General features: G+C 53.3%; 1 protein-coding gene across 1 annotated transcript in view; it reads left to right on the forward strand.

Annotated features, from left to right (window-relative positions):
- Window positions 1–4,354, forward strand: part of HS3ST6 (heparan sulfate-glucosamine 3-sulfotransferase 6) — a 40,842-nt gene extending 36,488 nt beyond the window's left edge. Inside the window, exon 2 of the mRNA XM_074919105.1 lies at window positions 2,974–4,354. Coding sequence (XP_074775206.1) covers window positions 2,974–3,592 — 619 coding nt within the window. The 3' untranslated portion in view covers window positions 3,593–4,354. The remainder of the gene's footprint in view (window positions 1–2,973) is intronic.
- Window positions 4,355–19,333: the final 14,979 nt, after the last annotated feature.

The raw sequence follows: 19,333 nt of genomic DNA on the forward strand, positions 1-19,333 counted from the left end.
TGGCTCTGGGCAAGGGTGTGGGGTGCAAGGGCCTGATCCTGAACTGGGAAGGCGCTTCCCAGTGGGAACCCCGACAGTCAGCCCCTCTGTGAGCACATTTCTTGGGGGGGGGGTGGGGAAGGTGCTGAAGAGGTTGGGGAAAGCACCCGTTGCTGCCCCAGGATGCAGGTACCCCCGAAGGGCATCCTGCCTGCCTGGGTGCCAAATGGAGGGGCCAGGCTGTTGGGTGGTGATGCTGGGGATGAGAAGTGGCTCTGAAAATGCTGGCACTGTCAAAAAAAAAAAGAGTTAAAAAAAAAAAAGGGGGGGGGGAAGCCACAAGTGGATTTTGCCTCTTGTTTGGGGGAGGGAGTTGTGCAGGGCCCAGCATCACTCGCAAATGCTTTTAATAAAGTGTTCTTTCCTGCGTCCAGGGGAAAAAAACCCAAAAACCTCAAGCCTTTTCCCATTACATAAAGAACAGATGCTGCTGGGCAGAGCCCTGCCTTCCCCACAGCACAGCCCTGGCTCAGCCCGTCCCCTCCCACTGTGGGGACCCAGCTCCCCCACCAGTGCCACCACTCCAAGCAATGGGATGAGAATCCCTAAAACACCCCGTCCTGCCCCAAAGTGCCGCTGCCAAGAGCCAGCCCTGCTGTGGGACCCAGCCACCCATGGGAAGGTCCATCCTCATCCTCCTGCTCTGCCAGCGTTCCTGCAGGGATTGTCTGGGCAGGGATTTGGAGCAATCCCTGTCCTTGAGCTGGTCGGCTTGGCCTCAGACAAGCAACGTTAAAAAAAACCTGCCCCTGACAGGGTGAGGGGGGAGAGGTTGTGCAGGGACAGGCCAGGGAAGCTCCTCTCCTTTCTAGGGACCCCCGAGGGATATGGGGTGGAGCAGCCCCAGGGGAATCCTTGAGTTATAAAATCAGAATTCTTCCAAATTCAGGCAAAATGGAGAGTCCTTGCAGGAAAGAGTCTGTCCAGTCCCAACTCTCTCCTTTCAGTTAAGTGAAACCTCTTGGTTAAACTTGATTTTTTTTTTTTTGCTTTATTTTACCCCTTGTCACGGTTAAGATTTGGGTATTGGTACTTTTTTCAGGAGACTTCCTGATCCCTGGAGCTCATCCTGGGATGCCTCTGGGTGTGGAACAGCTCAGGTTGGATCCCTGTGTGTTTGCTGACCCATACAAGTGATTTTGTGTCAGGATGTTGTTGGCTGGATGAATGTAGGCAGCTCCTACACAAGCCACGTCATTGCTTGGTGCCTCAGTTTCCCATTGTAAACCAGTGCTTGCCTGCTAGGCTAAGTGCTCTGCATCTGCTAAATCCTAGGCGGGAGCAAAGGATGGGATTACTCTGTATATGATTACATGTATTTCTGTGTGCACACAAACATGTAGTTTTTATTTTAGAACTAATGAAGTGGTTTGGTCATTTCCTTTGGTATTAAGCAATGCTCTGAAAGCTTCACATCCCCTCCCTGCGGGAAAGCAGCCTCCTGCTCAGGACAGACCTGGTGCAAGGACAGCCACCCAGGTCGGGTGGACAGCAGGGCTGAGCCCCTGGCACCAGGGCAGAACACTGCTGTGCCCCAAGCAGAATGAGTTTCCAGCCCAGGGCTTTCAGCAGGAGACTCCTCTCCTTTATGTGGCTGGGGAGGTGGAGGATGCACGTCACCCTGAGCATGATGGAGGGGATGGGGAGCACAGCTTGTGACAGCACAGAGATGAAGCCGTCTCAATCCCAGATGAGCCCCCCCAAAGAGTGAGCTCCATCTCTGCGTCCATGTGGGGCCTGTTGGCAAGGGCTCCTGTGCGGGTGCTGTGGGAGGGAGCTGGTGGGATATGGCTGGGATGCAGCAGCTAGAGCTGCCAGTCCCCTGGCACATCTGTCAGCAAGGGGAACCATGGGGAGCAGCAGCAGGTCGGGGTGGCACTGCGTGTCGGGGAGCCACGCTGGGCCCATGAGCTGCCTCCCAGCTGGCCCCGCAATCTTGGCTCAGGGAGTTCAGATGTTGGGGGAAACCAAGTCCCTTCTTCACCAGGATGACCAGAGAGGACATGTCTGCTCCCAAGAAGGGGAACGTGAGGGGCTCTGGGGGACGTGAGGAGCTCTGGGGCAGGTGCCTGTGCTGGTGGCAGGGGGGACCCATTCTGCAGCCCCTGGCTCTCCTCACAGGGTGACATGCCTGGGTAATTTCTCTGGCAATTAATGCCTCATTAAAGTGCACAAGGGAACAATCAGGGCAGTGAATTTTACACAGCACAATGACTGGGCCCTGAGAGGTTTTCTGCCTTTTTTTAAAAAAGGAAACAGTCTTTTTCTGGTCTTAACTGCTTGCTGTCTGGAGGCAGAGGAGTTTGGAGCCTTGGTAGGCATCTCTTGGTAGGCTGCTTGGGTTTACCCTCCGTGGATGCACATTTACCTCTTTCTTCTTTGCAACCCCGTGTGGTCTGTCGGCACATCCAGTAACTGTAATCGGTCAGAGGCTGGGACAAAAACCAGCCCCATCCCAAAACCTTCATGCCAAGAGACTGGTCACCACCACTGAAACTCACTGGGGTGGAGGAGGAGCGGGTAGGAGAGATTCCCAGGGTTGGGAAGGGGGTTGTGGGGAACCTCTGAGGTGGATTGACAGCCTGCAAGTACCCTCTGGATGGTGTTGCCTGTGGGGCAGAGTGACAGGGAGCCCCTTCCCTGGGACAGACCCTGGCGGGGATGAAGGGGAGGCTGAGACGAGGTGAGGGAAGGAAAGACCCGGGCAGGGGGACTCCTAGGGAGGCTTTTGAAGACGAGGAGGTGGCTGGTGGGGAGTGACAAGGCAGTGTCCCTGGCTGGTGGGAGGGGAAGGAGAGGGGCAGTTGCAGTTGGGGAGCCTCTGGGCATTTCTGGCCAAGTTTTAGGGTTTGCTCCTGCTTGTCCCCATCACGGCATCAGGTCAGAGCAGCTGTGCTTTGAGTGAGTCCTGACTGTGTCCCTTTCTCTCCTCAGGAGCCTGATGCCACGGACCCTGGAGGGGCAGATCACGATGGAGAAGACCCCCAGCTACTTTGTCACCAAGGAGGCTCCTCGGCGCATCTACAACATGTCCCGGGACACGAAGCTGATCGTGGTGGTGCGTAACCCCGTCACCCGTGCCATCTCAGACTACACACAGACACTCTCCAAAAACCCCTCCATCCCCAGCTTCCAGGCCCTAGCCTTCAAAAACCTCAGCACGGGACTGATCGACACGAGTTGGAGCGCAGTTAGGATCGGGATCTACGCCAAGCACCTGGACAACTGGCTGCAGTACTTCCCCCTCTCCAAATTCCTCTTCGTTAGTGGGGAGAGGCTCGTCAGCGACCCGGCCGGGGAGATGGGCCGTGTCCAGGACTTTCTGGGTCTCAAGAGGGTGGTGACGGACAAACATTTCTATTTTAACGAGACCAAGGGCTTTCCCTGCCTGAAGAAGCCGGAGGGTGGCAGCAAGCCCCGCTGCCTGGGGAAATCCAAGGGGCGGCCGCACCCCAAAATCGATACGCAGGTGGTCCAACGCCTGCGGGAGTTTTACAGACCCTTCAACATGAAGTTTTATCAGATGACAGGGCAGGACTTTGGGTGGGACTGAGCCATCCACAGGGCACGCTGCTGAGCTGAGACCTGGTCTGCCCAGCAGTGTGCAGAGCCAGGACCACGGTCCAGGGATACTTGGGGCTGCTGTGGTCCAGGGATGCCCGTGGCTGCCCCACCAGCAACCTCCTCCCTTCGTTCTAATTTATATCAGACCTCTTCTGGCGAGAAACGGACCCTTCTGGAGTAGAGAGAAATATTTAAGAAATAAACCCACAGATCACCCCTCTCCCCTCCCTGACCAGATTAAATATTCTTCCACATAAATTCTTGCTAATCTGTATTAACAGTGAGTGTTCTGGGTGGTGAGTGGGAGAGTGTGAGCGTGTGGACGGGTGTGTGTGTGTGTGGGGACATTGGCTCTTCCATCCACAATAAAAGCTTTGGAAACCAGTTGGCCTCTGGGCCGTGCGGCCGGTGGGTTTTTGCTAAATCAAATTCCGGTGCTGAGCACAGGCAGCGGCTGCTGTGGGGCGGTGGGTGAGGCCGGCTGAGCTGCAGACCCCAAGCGTGGGTTATGTTTTGCAGACAGAAAATACTCTGCAGGAATTTCCTAGTTAAGAAAAACAATTAACGGCAGTAGTTTTGAATAAATGCCAGGTCTGGGGTTAGGGAGAGGGAGTTGCATATCACATACCTTCTTATGTTCTTTGAGTAACCCAGATGATAAAGCAGGGCATTTGTAACCCTTGGGATGAAAATCCCTGCTTCCCCTGAATTCACCCAAGCACAGCAGACAAAAGCCCCAAACTCTGACCTTTCAGTTCAATAATCTCAATAGATTTTCAAGTCTGCAGCCATAGAGGGCCATCATGGGAGGCTGCAGAAATTAGTTTAATCTGAATTAACTGGTTTTCCCTTAATTAAAGATGGGGAAAACATTTAATTAACCTCTCATATCTTATTAGTGACTTGTATTTGTCTCTTTAATGAGCTAATTATATGTTTTCGAGGGCCCTCAGGCCCTGCATTGTTTGCAAATATGTTTTGGCCTCGGTTTCTTCCGTCATGCAAAGCTGACTGTCCCACCAGGCGTGTCCTCCCCTCCTCGCTGCTGCTGCCTGGGGGCGATGGAGGCAGCAGGTACCCCTTCTCCTGGGATGCACAACAGGCCCCAGCCCCTTTCCTCCCAGCTCCAGGGTGGTTTTACACCGGCACATTGTGCTTTACCCCGCGCACCTCTCCCCATATCCCGGCTGCTGGCACCTCCTTTGTGCTCCTTGGAGGTGACATGTGTTTTCTGCACCGATGTGCTGAGCTGTACCTGAGCTTTGGCATCTTTGTCCAGTTCAGCCCCTGGGCTCGTCTGGTCGCTGCTGGGACAAGTGACATTTGTGGGGATGGGCTTAACGTGATGTTGGAGTTCAATGCAAACAGTTGCCTGTTTCTGCGCGGGAAGCAGGGCATCGTGGTGTGGGTCCCTGCCTGTGTGAGGGGTGCTGGGGACAGACACAGATGCTGCCAGCGTGGTGCCAGAGCTTGGGGCTTTATGGCCCGTATTAAGAAACTGGGACATTGTAAAAGAATAGTGAGAAGAGACAAAATCAGGGCTGTTTTTCTGCTGGTTAAAACTCCAGAGCACTCTGAGCAATGCGGCCATCACCAGGTGGGACTCGGCACCCCACGCTCAGTGCGGGGTACCCCCGGCAGTGTCCCCCAGGGACTGCAAGTGTCCCGGCCACCGACCCGCTGGGGGTTGGATGTCAGAGCGACTGGAGCCTGTTGTCATTCTCGCTGGCATCTCTGCATGATGGACTGCGCTCTGCTTGTTTAGGTTTTGTTTCCAGCCACGACATTCGACCAAATTATTCTCCACGAAGGGCTTTAAAGTTTCCCAAGTGCCTGTGAAAGCCTGGAAACGCTGATAGTGATCCTATTTCTCAGCTGAGTGACTGCATTCAGCCCCAGCCATATTGATATGCAAAACGTTAAGGGTCCCGGCTCTAAAGATGGTTTCTGTCTGCCCTGTGAAAGGGAGCCATACTTTTTTAAAGCCCGGGCCTTTCTAAAGCCGCACAATACCATATAGACTATGCCATTTAAAGCATCTGAAGCGACCCAAAATGTATTGAAAGCTTGCTTTGCAGACTCATTAAGACTACTCAATAGGTTCTGGCAAATACCGTGCCAGGGCTGACCGCACGGATTAAGACTTTTGAAGTGTTACACAAACCCCCTGCTTAAACTAATTGCTGCCCCGCAGCTCATGAGGTCAAGTATTTGTATTCATTGCCTCCGAGAGGAGCCACTTATGGGTCTGTCCAGGTGAAGTCTGCACTTCATTAGATCAAGACAATAAAAGTGGCTTTGGGTAGGAAGGGGGAAGGTGCCCGGGATGAAATCTCCCAGCTCAGGCTTATGTCCACCACAGCAGCGTTTTGGGCTGTTTCTGTTGTTTTCAAGAGCCCCATCAGAGCGATGTGCTGCCAACCGAAGCTGCTTGGTGCGAGATGGTGGCTGGGCTGGGGGCTCTGCCAGGATCTGCGCCGTGTCACTCCCCAGTCACCTGCAGCACTCACGTCCCACTGGCGCTGTCCTGTGGTGGGGCTCCACCAGCGTCATGGGGGTTTCAGCTCAAGAAGCGATTCGACATGCGAGGGATGGGCTGGGATTTGGGAAGGGGGGGCATCGCTCGAGCAGTGGCTGCTTGAGATTCAGTGGGCTCACCCAGCAGTTCTCCACTGGGATGTTTCATTCCCCGGGACTGGGAGGGTTCCCTTGGCCTGCAGGATGGGAATCCCATCACGTGCCGGTGCAACGGGTGTTTCTCCCGTCTGTGCAGAGGAGAAACCACCTTTGTCATCACTGGCGCCTAATTACAAAAGGAGATTTAAGAAAAGTCAGCAGCCGATTTACTGAAGGTGTCAGCTCACACCTCGGCAGATGCTCTTGTGCCATGTCACCAAGGGCCAAGGGCTACTAACAAAACTTTGGCTCTTTATTGTAGGTGCTTTGGTGAAGCTTATTTAGGAGCCTTTTCCCTGACAACAAGCAGCGGGCTCTAGGGAAATCTAAGCTCAAACCCCTTTTGTGGTGTCCTTAATCAGCAATATCAGCTTGTGGACCCCAGCTTTGGGGCTGTGGCTGCCGAGCTCAGGCAGGACCTGGGGGGGTCTTACCGGATGGGAACCCACAGTGCTGCTGGGAAGCGGCACTACCAGGGATCACCGGCTGCTCCCTCCAGCGCGCTGCCGTCCCTGCGTGGGAGGTGCCACGGGGTCAGGAATCCTTCAAAAATACACCCCAAAAACTCCTGTGGAGGCTCAGGGACAGGCATCACCACTGTATCTTTCTGCCCAGACCTCTGGAAATAAAGTTATGAAAAGATGCTGCTGCACTGTGCTGATGTCTTCTGTCTGCCTGCTATCACGCACCGCTGGGGCGGGCTGGGGAGGGATCACGGTCCCACGTGGCTATTTTTATGACTTTTTTCCTTCATTGTGTCTATCTGAGATTGCTAAAAATCCAGAAACCTGGAAGGTGATATTTCCCCCCACGACAGCAGGTACTGGGAGAATGTGCTTAAAAAATCAGGCTTGCACCCACCATCTATCTACCCAATGCTGGTGCTTCCTCAGGCAAGTGTTTCCAAGTGAGCTCCCACAAGAGTGTGGGCAGTGACGTGCCCACATCTGCTTGCTCAGAGGACAGTGGTGAGATCCTTTGTGCTGCTAGAGCTGCAGAAATGCCTTTGGGGCACCAAGTTAAATGGGGGAAGTGCCAGAGCAAGAAGATGATGGAGATCTAGCTTCGCTGCCAAGTGTGAAATGAAGTTTTCGGCCCTGTTGCACTTAACCAAGGTCTCAATTTCTAACCCCATTTTTATTTTGAAAATCCAGCTATTCAAAGTGTGGTAGTTCCTTGTGCCCTGGGCCTCCCCCTCCATCCCAACTGCTCCATAAGCCATGAAGAGCAGGATTGCAAGAGCTTTCAAAAATTTTGATTGACTAAGTTTTCTTTTATTCCAAATTTAGGAGGACAGAAGGGAAAGAACAAAAATCGGGGGAAAAAAAGCTCAAAAAGAAGAAATTAAAACTTCCCTGCTTGTGTAGGTCTGGAGATGCAGGAGAGCAGCAGGACTGATTTACAATTATACATTTCATCTTGACGTGCCCTGAGAATGTTTCATAACCTGTAACAGGGAGAGCCACGCTTTCCCCTGAAAGTGCCCCATCTGTCCCCATTCTGCCACAGTCCCATGTGGGGCTCGTGCTGCTGCAGCCGTGGGGCACCTGTGGGTTATAAATGCAGGGAGGGTGGGACCTGCCCCAGGTGTGGAGGGGGCAGAGGACTTTCCTGGCTCGGGGAGCAGGAACTGGCCAGTAAGGGGGAGAGGGCTTCTGCCGGGGATGTTGGGCATCCTTTGTGCTGCTTGGGGGGGCTGTAGGGACCGTGTGGTTCTTGAGGATGGAGCAGCATGGCCATCTGCTCAGGGGGTGTCTGTGGGTGCTGGTGCACCTGAATTTTCCAGTGTTGTGCCTGGGGTCTCCAAGAAGAGCGTTGTCCATCCAGTGGTGCAGTTCTGTATCTCCCTGGGCATTTCAGTGCTCGCCCTTGGGCTACTGGTGCTTCTTTGGGGCACAATGGGGGCCTGGGGGCTTTGTGGGAGTGGGGCAGCAAGAGGGGCTGGGGCTGTCCCCACAGGATACGGCCCTGCTTCCTGGTGAAATGAGCCACAGGGGGCTCAGCATCACCTGCAAACCTCTGCTGCGTCCCCTGCTTGAGGATGTCCAGGGCTGCGATGCTTCTTGCTTCAGGGTGCGCTGTGGTGGCCTCCCTTCCTGGCTGGCATGGAGGAGAACTCCTGGGAGGGACATGTGTGTCCCCTCGCAGTGCCCTGCCTTCCCATGGAGCCCCCCGGCACCACACACAGCCCTCGAGCAGCACCCAGGGCTGCCAACTCTGCTGGTTCCTGCTCTGGTTTTGATCTTGACATGATCTCAATACACAGAAAGATCTTGTGCCATATTCCCTAACAGACAAGAAAACGGCCACGCTGGGGGAGAGGCCATTGTAATTGCAACCAGGCGCCCAGTGGTGGCTTCCAAGCTGTGTGGAGTGTGGGCTGGATCCCACATGTGGGCACAAATAACCACATCAGGTGTAGGCAGCGCAGGGGTGTGTGAACATAATGAAGAAAAAAGAGTGTGCAGGGCCTGTGTCTAACGTGGGAGCGAGCTGGGCTGCCTTGGTTCATCTGTGCCCTGATGGTGAGTGAGGTTATTCACTGGTTTAACTGAAATTGGGGTGAGATGAGCACAGCCTGTGTGCTCAGCCCCTCTGAAAGCCTGTGAGCAGGCAGTAAGGTGCTTTTAAGAGAATAGTTACTTACTGAAATAATTAACCACTTGATTTATTTGTGAGCTACCTGCTGGGATTAGTGGCTGTCTGAACTGGGAGAGGGCACACTGCTGGCATGTTCCCACTACGAGGGTGTCCCCCGGGGTCCCTGGATCCCCCAGCTCTGATCCCCACCCTGTCACTGCCCTGGCTCCCCCCTGCCGCCTCCAGACCCCGTGGCTCCCGAGAGCAAATGTGAAAGACACGCAAGTGATGTGGCTGTTGGGAGGAAACCAGCTCCACTGAGTTTATTTGCATTTCTTAGTGTAAAAAACTAAAAAAAAAAATCAAAAAAAAAATCTTTAAACCGTTTTGAAAATGCAAGCTGCTTCTCTGTTCAGATTTTAAGTCTTGCCTGGGCATTCAGATGTGGTTTCTGAAGGAGGAGGGGTGCCAGTCTCAGCCTCCTCCTGTGCAGGTTTAACTCAGTTGTAGCAACATTTTGAAATGCTCTGGTCACCCTGTTGGTTCTGGGTGCTCAGGGTTGTGTCCATTCTGCTGGTGGTGCCACGGGTGCATGGGCTCACAGGGGTGCTGCTGCATGTGGGATTTATGACAGATGTTTTCAGGAAGAAGAATGTCTCCTTCGCTTGCAGCACCCTTTTTCCCACTCCAAGAGCTGAGATTCTGGTCATGTGAGAGGGCTGGATCCTGGCTGAGGCAGAGCCGCCCCATCGGGCTGTGTACTCTTGTGCAGGCTGAGCGCTTCCCTTGACTAACGTGAGAGCTCTGATTTATTTCTTTGATTAGAAACAGCAACACATTGCCTTCCATAATTAATCAATTTATATCAATAGAAAGAATAAATTGGTGCCTTTCTGGCAAGCTTTTCCCTGGCGGGAGGCGAGCCCCAGGCCTTAATTGTGTACCCCCCCCATTGCTTCCCATGCGTGCGGGGTAGAGGGAGGCGTGTGGGATGGGGCACTGCCACCACCGCCCCTTCCCCGGGGGCCACAGGCATACAAAGCTGGCAGCAGGAGGAGGAGGAGGGGGATGGCCTGAGCCTTTGGGGCTGGCTCATGGTGGGACAGCAAGTGATGCCACAGCTCATTACACGAGGGCCAGTGTGGAGGTAAGTGATGGCTCTAGATGGTCTGATTCAGATTCAGCCCCGTTTCCCCCAATTTCCCGTGGCTGGTGAGGGGTGGTGCAGACCACGGCTGGATGATGAAGCTGATGCTCCCAGTGTCCTGGCAGGATCAGGGTGGCATGGCTGTGCTGGCTTTGCCCCAGCACCACCATCCATGCAGGCAGCTGCTGCCTCCAACCACGCCTGAAAGTCAACAGGGAGAGAATTTTGCACTTTTTTCCTTTTGCTATGAGTGCAAACTTCCATCTGATGGCAGGGGCTGATTGCTGGAGACACCCCGCAGCAGCCGCAGCAGATGCCAGCGGGAAAGAAAGTGCGAGGGATGGAGGGCAGCGGGGGAGAGACCGGGAAACTGGGAAACGCTTCTGGTGGGGGTGGGAAAGGGGTTTGTGCAACAGCCAGCCTTTAATTAAGGGTCTTTAAAGCGTTTCCCCAGCTGGTTAACATTGCCTTGCCATATTGGAGTGGTTTAGAAGCAATGCTCCTCGGGAATGACTGCTTTCCTGTTGGCCCTGAGTGTGGGTGACAGGTCCCCACCCCACTGCTCCCAGTCCCCCATGCCTTCCAAAAACTGGGGCAGAGAAAAACAGGGCCATGCCTGGGTGGAGAGGATGGGGAGCCCTCTGCACTCACAGAGGGGCGAGATAGGGAAGAAGCCCGTTCTCCGACCTAGTTGCAGCGTCCAGGTATCTTTAATGCAGCTTCTGCAGCACCCAGAGCGGTTCGTGGGGGAAGCTGGTGGCATTGCCAGGCGCTGGGAGGGGATGGTGTGGTCTCACACACAGCATGCAAGTGCTGGCTTGAGAATGCCAGTTCCAGCTCTGTGGGGTGGATACTGGTGCCAGGAACCCGCTGTGGGGCTGTGGCTGGGTTGTGGGGAGGTCTGGGCACAGGTACAGGAGGTCAAAGCTACACCTGAAGTGCAGGAGCTCCTGTCTGGCGTGGTGAAGGTACATGAATATTTTCTCAATCAGAGTGGGCAAACACGGCTGCTCTGTGCTGTACCTGTGGCTGCACTGATACTTTTTGTACTGCCTCTAGAAAATATACCAAACCAACAAACACACATATAAACCCATCCAAGTTAGAGAAGGGTTGGCCTGGAGCAACCATCACATGCATGTGGTTGAGCTGGTGCTTCAGAGCTGCTTCACACCCAGCGGAGGCTGGGAATATTCTCCAAAGATGTTTGCTCCCCCTCAGGTACTTGTTTGTGCCTGGCTGCTTTCAGTTTGGTGCCATGGAGCTGTGCTTGCCAAAGGACATGACTGCTTTCTCCACTGATCGTGCTCAGATTTGCCCTGCACGTCTCCTGCCCTTGTGCCTTGGTGCTGGGCAGGACTGTGCTGCCTTCAGGTCTTTCTTCACAGCAGGTTTTACTCATGGCGATACAGCCCTATGTTAACGTCCACCCTGAAAGGTTTCTGCTCTGACCTTGCTCTAGTTGCAGTGGGAAGAAGGGGGCCCTTTCTGCTGCAACTCTCATGTTTCCCCCGTGGGGTGCCACATCCAGCCGTGCTGTCCAGCCCTTCCTGCCCACAGCTGCGGGACGCCCGGGCAGGGGGGGTGATGGGGGTGCCATGGGGCACCCAGGTATCTGCTGGAGCTAATGGTTCTGTCCCATTTCTCCTGCTTCAGTCAACTTGCAGAAATGAGCTTCAGAGTGAAAGCATTTGCCCACCTGCCAGCTGGGGTTAGACTTTGCTTTGGACATAAACCTGCACAGAGGTGTTTATGCTGAAACTACCTGGGGACTTGTTCTGCCTTTTAAGCTTCATTTACTCCCCCAAATCCTCCTGGAGCCTTTACTCCTCCATCCCATGCTGCACTGCCAAAATTACCTTGTACAAAATCTTCTTGGAGGTGAGAGCAGAGCTGCCTGCTGGCCGTGAGGGTGGGATGGGTGCGTGCCGTGATGTGCTGTCCCCGCTTTGCTGGGAGATTTATCCATGTGATGAAAGGGAGGAACCTGCCCCAGGAATCGGCGTCACACCAGGACATCACAGAGTGCTGTAAATGATGCAGGGGACTGGTATTAGTGGGGTGGTCTGCAGGGGTGCCCCCAGTCCTGTCTCTCCTCTTGCATTAGGTTTAAGCTTCTGGTAGCAGGGGAGGGGTGTGTGTGTGTTTGGGCAGGGGGTGCTCCGCTGCCCTTCCTCGCCAAGGCCAGAGCTGTTCTGCGAGGGCAGGCGGTGTGTTTGCAGATGGAGGTTATTCCCTCTGCTCCCCCACGGGCTTTCCCAGCGTTTCCAGGCTCAGCGGAAATCTGTGGGTGCCAAACCCTGCCACGGAGCATGCTGCGTGCAGAGCTGCCTGTGTTAAAAAGCTACTTTTGTGCGTTTCTCTGTAACCCTAAACCTTTCTCTAGAAATGAGTACAAACTGACTGTTGTCCCCTGCCCGGGGTTTTTCCTCCTCCTCCTGACGAGGTTTCAGGCAGGAGCTGCATTTGCAGAGGAGGTGATGCAAACCCAGCTGTGAGTGGGCTGAGGGTGTTTTGCTTAGAAAGGGAAAAATCCCCCTTTTTCAGCAAAATATCCCCTGACTGCTGGAGCAGGCACCATCACTGCAGTCCCTTCATTGAATCTGAGGCTGAGGATGGGATGGGTGAGCACCACCCTCCTCCTCTTTCTCTGCCCACCCCAGTCTTATTGCAGCACTCCCAGGTTGAAGTTCCCCACTGTCAACTCCAGTGACATGGACTGGGGCTCCCTCTGCTTTTACAGTGCTTTTATCTTTGGAAAAAATCCAAATAAAAGCTAAAAGGCAACTCTAAGAGTGTAATATTAGAGAAGGCTGGATGAGAAGTGCTGGGAGAGAAGGGCTCCTCCCCTGGGCCAGGGCTGTGGCACAGCTGGGGCTCCCAAGCACAGATCCATGGATGCCGCTCAGGGACACAGAAGTGGGGGGAAAAATATAAAATCAACATTTTTCTGGGCTTGGCTGATGTGTGCTGATGTGCTGTGTTCAGGCAAGGGGAGGACGGACTTAACCCCACAGCTGGCACAGCAGATTCCCATCACATTTAGGACTGGTATTGGGGTTATTTAGACTTGCCTGAGCTGAAGGCCAGTCGGGTACCTGCCTGTGGAGGATGTGATCCTGGCGCAGCGTGCCCAGGGCCAGGTGCATGTTGGTGAACAGGACAGTGCACAACAGGGCAGCAAACTGTAGGCACAGGCTGAAACACTGCCCAGAGCAAGCGCCTGTAACCGGCAGAAAACATTCCAAGTCTGGAGAGGCTTCGCAATAATTTCCACATTCCGTAATTTTTCTCAAGAGGGGAAGAGAGGCAAGCCTGAAATAATTACCCACACAAGCAGTCATTGAAATGTTCTTTACTGAGAGCACTGATCACTTACTGTATTTACAAGAAAATGTTGGCTCTCGGAGCATAAAAGCAAGCAATGATTAAAGCTCTTGTTTTCAGGATCCGTGAGCCAAAGCACAGAAGTCTATCACTGGATTCAAGTTTGAACTTGGCAACCAGCTCCTACCCATGGAGTGGGCCAAGGTGAAGTGGCTCTGCTCAGTAACTGTGGGGTTCGTGGTGCTAGGGAGCAGAGTGGGTGCTGGTCCTCCCCCCCCACTCATGCCAGGTGTATGGGGACATCTCCAGCAGTGAGGACTTGTGCCTTCAGCCCTGGCAGTGAGTTGGGGCATTTTGCAGGAGGTGGAAGATGTTGCAGCTCCTTGGGGCTATGAAAGGTTCCTTGGTGGTAGAAAGGAGTAGGTGCTGAGCTTGAGGGCAAGCTGGGAGATGGGACTAGTGGGTGTCTGCTGCCTGTGTAGCAAGAAAGGATATTTTGGGAGAAGGCAAAAGGCCCCAGTGTGTGCAGGCAGCGATGCAAAGCAGGCGCTTGGATGGTGGTAGAGCTCTCTGACAGCTTATGCTGCCTGGAGTTGGGGGTCCCACTTTGGTCTCCAGGGTGCCTCAGGCTGCGCTCACCCTCTTTGGGTAGCGACCAGTTAAGTTGGAAGGATCTGTGCCCTGCTGAGAGGCTAGCAGGGTGTCACGCAAGCCCCAGGGTAAAAATTTGCAGAGCTGATGAAAGCACCCTTTTGTGCTGCGCTATGTACCACCCTGCTCAGAAATGCTGCCCTGAGATGAACTGGGACCAGCAAGACCAGAGCTCGCAGCATCACTGGAGATGTTGCTGGAACAGCCTCGTCGCTGCTGTCACACATCAGAGTGGGGGGATACTGCAGGGTGCAGGGCCCCTGTGTTAGGAGAGGGTGTGGGGATGCTGCAGGAGCCACCAAAGGTTCTGCAGCAGCTGCATGTGCAGCATCACCCAGGCAGGCAGCACAAGAGGACCTGTGCACAAAATCCACTCCTGATCCACAGGTCTGCACAATTCTGCTGCTTCCCTGTAAACTGCTCCGGTCCTGATCGGGGACCTTTTTTGAGACTGGTTTCATGGGTGGGGTATTAGTTTGGTGCAAGGTTGTCTTCTCTGGGAAGTGATATTTTTTCAGCAAAGTCAAGAGGAGTTGCCTGTGAGTGCCTGTTGGGACAGTCCCATATGTACCTTGTGGTGCTGGGGGTCTCTCCTAAAACCAGGCTGTGTTTAAGATGCACGGCATCCCGCAGTGATGGGCAGCTGTGCAAAACCAGAGGAGCGCCTGCTGCAGCACAGCCCTTTCTGCTGGTCTTTATTTCACCCCGAGGCTATAAAGGCTGATGATGAGGCAGGATGCTGAGGTCAGTGGTACAGTGTCTTGGTGTGAGTGTCCCATGGAGTCTGTTTTGGTGTCGTGGCTGCTGGAGGTCCTGGAGCTGCTGGAAGAGTTGGCACTAGTGGGAGGAGCTCTGCCCAGCGTGGACAGGCAGCTCCAGTAATGTTAGTAGGAGCTGGGCATGAATTTGAGCCAAAGAAACTGGCTTCTTGCTGGTATAAATCAACCTTGTTTGGTTCAGCGCAGCAGCATGATTGAGACCAGGTCAGGATCTGGTTCAGACCTTCCTACATTGCTTGTTAAGCTCCTGTCCTTGAGGAAGGTGTCGGTTCACCTTTAAGCTAAGATAAATGAGTCCCAGTGTAGCAACACTAAATCTATCCAGCCTTGTGCTTGGCTTTCCCTGATATCTCTTCTTGCTGCAGGACAGGGAGGGCTTCCAGAGAAATACTTGGGACAGCTGAGGGACACAGTTCTGCATGGACAGCATTATGCAGAGTCCCCTGGTGCCCTTCTGGAAAAAGTGCAAGAATTCAGACACTGGACAAATTCCACAGATATTAACTCTGTTAATCAAGCAACTGCTTATACACAGGACTGGTACGTACTGCCTTCCTCTTCTCCTTGAGTGTGGTCAAATCAAATCAAAAAAAGATCCTTGCAGAGACCTTTTATTTCTAGTAGTGGCCTCCTGGCTGTCGTGGATTGTGTGGCACTGAAGGTGCTGTGGGGATCCAGCTCCTGGTGTGGCCATGTGTCCCTCAGGTGCCTCCACTCCAGCTTGGATGCAGCTGAGCAGTTGCTTTTTGTATGTTATGGCCCTTCTGGCATTAACTGGGAGCATCCCATGGTGGGCACAGTGCTGCATTCCATGTCCCCGGGGGTGTCCTCACAGCACTGGCCATTCTGGCTGGGAGCCCTGTGCCAGCCCAGGGCACAGCTGTCACCAGGACCCACCTGGGAGCTGAACTGGCTCTCTTGGCTTTGTTTTTGGATGAAAATGAGCATTTCAGGAGTGGCTCTGTCAGCCCTGTGCTGCTGGTGCAGTCCCGCCAGCCCAGGAAGGGGTGTGCATTAGGTCCTGGCAGATGGGCAGCCTTCAGCCGTGTCCTCTGCTTGCTTGCCTGAGTTGTGCTTGTTGGAATTATTTACTGCACTGATCAATAAATACTATAGGCAGTGGGCTGTATTTCATGAACGCGATGCTATACACATGCCTACTGCTGTATTTCAAGAGCATAAATAACACTGGGGCATCAGCAGAAATTAAAACCAAACAGATATAACTTAGAACAATTTACACCCAGAAATTTTCAACACAGTGGGGAAAGAAGGAAGGAAACAACAGCTTCAGACAAGGCTTCTGGGCTGTGCCCCTCACTTAATCAAGACTTTCTCCTGCCTTTCCTAGGCTGCTACGTTGCCTGCCCGTGGCTCTGGCTTTGCTCCCGCTTCCAGCCGAGGCAATATTGGCTGTTTCCCACCAGCACAGACCAGCCACCCGCTTTCCCCACGACCCTTCACACGTGGGGACACAGTCCCAGACAATTCAAGAGCCACCTTTGGCACGTCCCACCTGCCATCGGCCAGTCCCAGCAGTGGCATGCTGGCGTTTATTTTCCTAGTGAGCATATAATCCAGCAGCATGTGCTGCAGTCACTGGGTTGTTTGTTTTCCTTCAAAATGCAATATAGATCTAATTATATGAAAACAAGCTATAATAAATAGAGGGGTTATTCAGCACAACCCCCTAAGTGCAGGCAGCGAGTGCTCGATTCCCCTTCCCTCTGGTAGCGTTTAAGCATTTCCCCCGCATCGGTGATGCAGACGTTCTTCATAAATCAGCGGAGGTAGGAGCACATTTGCTCCCCCGTCTTTGAAGAGGCGTCAGATCTCTGAACAGAGGCTTCTTGCTGGGTGATCCTCCGGGACTGGTTCTCATTTCCTTGTAGGAGGTGGGTCTGGAGCCCATTTTGTGCATTTGGGAAGGCATGGAGGGGGGGGAAGGGGAAGGAAAACGAATGACTTTGCTTCATTGACCAAAAAAAAAAAAAGAAAAGCCTTGACACCACAAGCGCTGCGCACCATTAACATCCCACTGACACAATTATTTACCAGGAAGACGCACATATTGATTTGGCAGTAACCGCACACGCCACGGCAGGGCTGAGGCTGTGGGGATGCTGAAAGACTCCATAAGTGTAACCTGGGCTTTCCGCTTGCCTTGGTTTGGGCTTGATCCTGCCTAGGTGCTCAGCAGGCCTGACCCTGGCTGGGTTAAGCCCACAGCAGTGCCTAATGTACTGTGGCTTTTGCTGCTCTGGTGTCACCGCTGGCTTTGCCATATGTCCAGACCCTACGAGGAGGGTGACGGCACTGAGGGCTGCACTGGAGATGGTGAGGAGCAGCTTCTGGTGGTGAGGGAGGGAGATGGCCGTGCTCCCCATTGATTGCTGCCAGTCCATGCTGGCAGCTACATCTTTGGACACCTTTGTGAAATGTCAGCCTGTTACAGAGCTTTGCTGGGAATCGCATACGTGGCCCCTCAGACTAGGGGATGGTGAAGGATGGAGACAACATGGAATGTGGTAGGACCCTGGATGGGCAGTCATTTCTCTCTCCTGCGGGGTCCCTGTGGTGCTGAGGGCCTCGGGCAGGGTCCCCGCAGTGCCTGAAGGGTCCTTATGGCTGGTGAGGGCCCTGTGACATGCCTCTGCTGTGCTGAGGAGTTTTTTGCTGTGCTCACTGCTGTCAGCCCTTGGGAGGAGCCTCTGGGTGCACCCAGCCTTTGGCTGCAGTAACTCCCTGACAGATGGGGATGAAGGGCAGCACCTAAGGCTGCAGAGGATTGTATCTTCCCTTGTGCAATTTAACGGAAGAAAAACTATCAAGGTGAGGCATTGAGAGTGCCCAGCTTCTGGGGGCAAGCTGCAAGGGAAGTCAGTGAGGAGGGAGGTCAGTGAAGAGGAAGGTCTGTTCAGCGCTGCCCAATTTTGACTGTCTTGGAGCAAGGGCGTTAATACACGAAAGCTACATGGTGGCACAAGGCATCCAGCCCAGTGCCCAGCCACTCTCATACCCCTCCTAAACCTCTCCTGTGCGTGCATCAACTGAGAAGGGCTATTAAATGTGTCCCTGCACAATTTTACGCTCCATGTTAGGGCCAGGTTGTCTGAAGAGGACTGTAAGAGGTTTTTCCAGCTAGCCCATCACCTCTGTGACACTAGGGAGCTAGGCACTAAGGATTGACACCCTCTGGACATGCCCTGGGAGATGCCGTCATGCAGGAAGGGCTTGGGTGCTGCTCCAGGAGAGCATCACCAGCTGCAGCCAGGACCGCCAGAGTCATACAGGCAACCACAGCAGGAAGAAACTCCCTGCAAGAATTGTAAGGAATTTATCTGGCAGTTTTTTAAAGGTAATTGTAACATGAAGGTTGAACTGGAAGATTTCTGCCTCGCTGGGTCATTTCCACCGAGGAGCTGGCAGCAGGCAAGCTGCTGAGTGAGGAGTCGGCATTGCCATATGGAGCTCTGCTCTGGCTGCTTGTTAAAGAAAAAATCATACAAGGCCAGGACTTGGCAACCCTTCTCCGCAGAGACCACTTGTGTGGATAAATGTTACTCATCGGCGTTACTCAGTGCTGCAGGATCTGGCCCGCATTCATAAAGAAGAACTGCATTTTGGCCTGGGTTCAGCAAAGCACTCACATATGTGCTCAGTGCGAAGAACACAAGTGGTCCTGGTGACTCCCTGGGAGAAATTTTGTGCTTAAACACACTCTTTGCTGGATCTGCACTTTCATCTGGCTTGACTTTTTTGTCTTCAATCTCCTTTGGCTTTCCTGGTGGAGGCAGCCTCCATGTCAGCCTGCACTCCTGCCGTGTCTCCATTGGGTTTGGCTGACAGGAGCTGTATAAAACGGGAGCTGAAGACTTGCTAAAGAAGGTTGCAGTGAGGAGGTTGAAGCAGGCTGGGAGGGCTACATCTTATTTCTGTTGTTAAGAGCAGGGAAGAGGGAGGAAGAAATTAACTGAAATTGGAAGGCCAGGTATTTAAGAATGATAAAGGAAAAAAACCCTCAAACCGAAACCAGCTTTGCATGCGTTATTGTGTAAATAGTCCATGGGAGCTTGTAGCCACAAGGTCCTCCAGAATCTGAGGGCAGAAGATGAGACGATGAAAGCGTGAGGCACAGGTAATGAAGTCATACCCTTGGCTATTAGATGGGAGACACTTTGGAAGGGAATCAGACTTCAAGGCTGGAAGTCACAAACCCATCGCTTGCATCTCAGCCCAGTTCTCTGCAAGCTCCTTCTTGCCTTTTTGAAACCGTGCGTTTATCCATGAGACACAAGATCCCGAGTTAGACAGGCTTTCATCTGTGCGACGACGGCTGCTCCTCTGTTTCTGCACTCATCTTTAATCTAACTCCACCGGCTGCAGCAGAGTTACATCGGGGACACATTTGGCCTCCAGTATTTACACACGCAAGTGCCAATTTCCCCTTTCGTTTCATAAACGGGTAGTTAAGTACATTAGGGAGCCACGTGAATTGGGACAGCAATCATACAGGCAAGCTCCAGAAAAGGAAATACTAATGTACAGCAAGACAAGAACAAATTCAAGA

This window comes from Athene noctua, chromosome 15, assembly GCF_965140245.1.
Source record: "Athene noctua chromosome 15, bAthNoc1.hap1.1, whole genome shotgun sequence".
NCBI lineage: Eukaryota > Metazoa > Chordata > Aves > Strigiformes > Strigidae > Athene > Athene noctua.